Raw genomic sequence first — 1,754 nt, 5'->3', positions numbered from 1 at the left:
GCTGCGCCTGGGGGTTCCCCTGGAAGCTCGGCCCAGTGCGGCTGGATCAGAAGCCTCCGGCTGGGCCGCAGCAGCCCTGGTTCTCCCCGTCCGCAGTTCCAGGGTGCTGGAGCTGCATCTGGTCTCCTCGCCCCTGCTGCTTCCCCCACCCTCGTCCCCTCCCCCGTGCGAAGGTCTTTTTCAGTACAGAGCACACGGCTGTGCTCTCGGGAGTGGGGTCCTTTGTGCAGCTGGGCCACTCAGTCCACAAGCAAGCGTGCGGATGTCCAGGCCCAGCCCACAGACCCACGAGCCATTTCTGCAGAGGGCAGAAGGCTGGTGTCCACTGTCCCTGGAGGCCAGGCCGTGGGGCCAGCAGGGCGCCCCAGTGTCACCCTGCCCCTGGCCTCTGTGCAGCCCGGAAGCCCAGCCTTGTGCTGATCTGGGTTGGAGGACTTGGCCGCAGCATCTGCGCTGGACACCGCAAGAAAGCATAGGGCAGCACTGCCAGGCCCCAGTCTGTTGTCCCAAAAGGAGATGTCTGTGTGGTATCTGTGGTCAAACCCACTGAGATCCAAACCTGCTTTCTCATGAATTAGTTTCAGCCTTGGGGGAAGAAAGCTTAGATTTGAAAGCATTTTCCTGGGTCCCAGGGCAGAAATATTTCCCTTTTCCCCGGGGCCTTAAAAACTACTTTTTGGGCCAGGGATTCAGCTCAGTGGTTCTGCTGCCTGCCTCACAAGTTCAGGGTCCCGAGTTCGATCCCCAGAACCAAACAAACAAACTCATTTTCATCCCAGACCTCGGGAAGGCTAAGGCAGGAGGAATCACAAGTTTGAGCCCAGACCGGACAGTTTATGACATGGTGAGACCCTGTCTCAGAATTTTAAAAGGGCTGGGGCTGTAGCTCAGCAGGAAGGCCCTACATTCAGTCCCCAGTACCATCAGAAAACAGAGGCTCAAGCTCGGGACCTTGCGGTGGCGAGGCAGACACCACTGAGCTCAATGCCCGGCCGGGCCCGGCCGACGGTCCCCAGAGATGTCTGCACTTGAGCACCAGTGTGACTGAGCTGGCTGAGGCCGGTCTCCCCGCAGCCTGAGCTGAGCCTGGAGCAGGAGGAGCTGGCGGAAGGGAAGCACACAAAGACGGCCAAGCGCGGCCACAAGCGGAGGCAGAAGCCGGAGGAGGACGCTGGCGCATCGGGGCCCGAGGGTGCCACCTTCAGCGAGTACTCAGAGAAGGAGCCCGAGTTCACAGGCAGCGCGGGCGATGAGACCAGCTCCGCCGTGCAGAGCATCCAGCAGGTGGGCGTGGCGGGCGTGGAGCCCCTTCCCGCAGAGCGGATGGCCGGGCTGTGCGTGCAGTCAGCGCTCGGGTGCCCGTGTGCACAGAAGCCCTGCCCCATCTGGGCCGTTGCTGACAGCACCGTGACCCCTGGCACAGGAACGGACAGTGCCCTCCGGCTGCACCTCGGGGCGCCCTGTGGGTCCCCGCGGAGCATGGCCCTGCAGCGCCGAGCGCCATCCCTGGTGTCTGTGGTCAGGCGGGCACAGCCAGAGCCGCCCACCCCAGGGACCCAGAGCGGGTTCTGGTGAAGCCAGGGCCGTGCCCACCGGGCTCACTTCCTACGCCGTGCCCGACTTGTCCCTCCCGGCCAGGCCGCTGTCCTCCAGGTCTGTGTCTAACGCCGCGCCCGTCTGGCTCTGGGAGGTGTGGCGGTGCCGGCAGAAAGCCCGTTGATGCGGCCCTCGTGGCCTGCTGTGCTTCCTCAGCC

The 1,754-nt window shown here is 63.9% G+C and overlaps 1 protein-coding gene across 1 annotated transcript in view; it reads left to right on the top strand.

The window, feature by feature from the left end:
• The window catches only part of Prdm15 (PR/SET domain 15), a 29,941-nt gene that overhangs the window by 25,349 nt on the left and 2,838 nt on the right, over window positions 1-1,754 (top strand). Inside the window, exon 20 of the mRNA XM_010636602.1 lies at window positions 1,075-1,284. Coding sequence (XP_010634904.1) covers window positions 1,075-1,284 — 210 coding nt within the window. The remainder of the gene's footprint in view (window positions 1-1,074; window positions 1,285-1,754) is intronic.

The sequence above is a fragment of the Fukomys damarensis genome, unplaced genomic scaffold (assembly GCF_012274545.1).
Source record: "Fukomys damarensis isolate Sample0158 unplaced genomic scaffold, DMR_v1.0_HiC HiC_scaffold_24, whole genome shotgun sequence".
NCBI classification, from domain to species: domain Eukaryota; kingdom Metazoa; phylum Chordata; class Mammalia; order Rodentia; family Bathyergidae; genus Fukomys; species Fukomys damarensis.
Note: the sequence above shows the minus strand (reverse complement) of the source record. Positions and strands in the feature narration are given on the sequence as shown.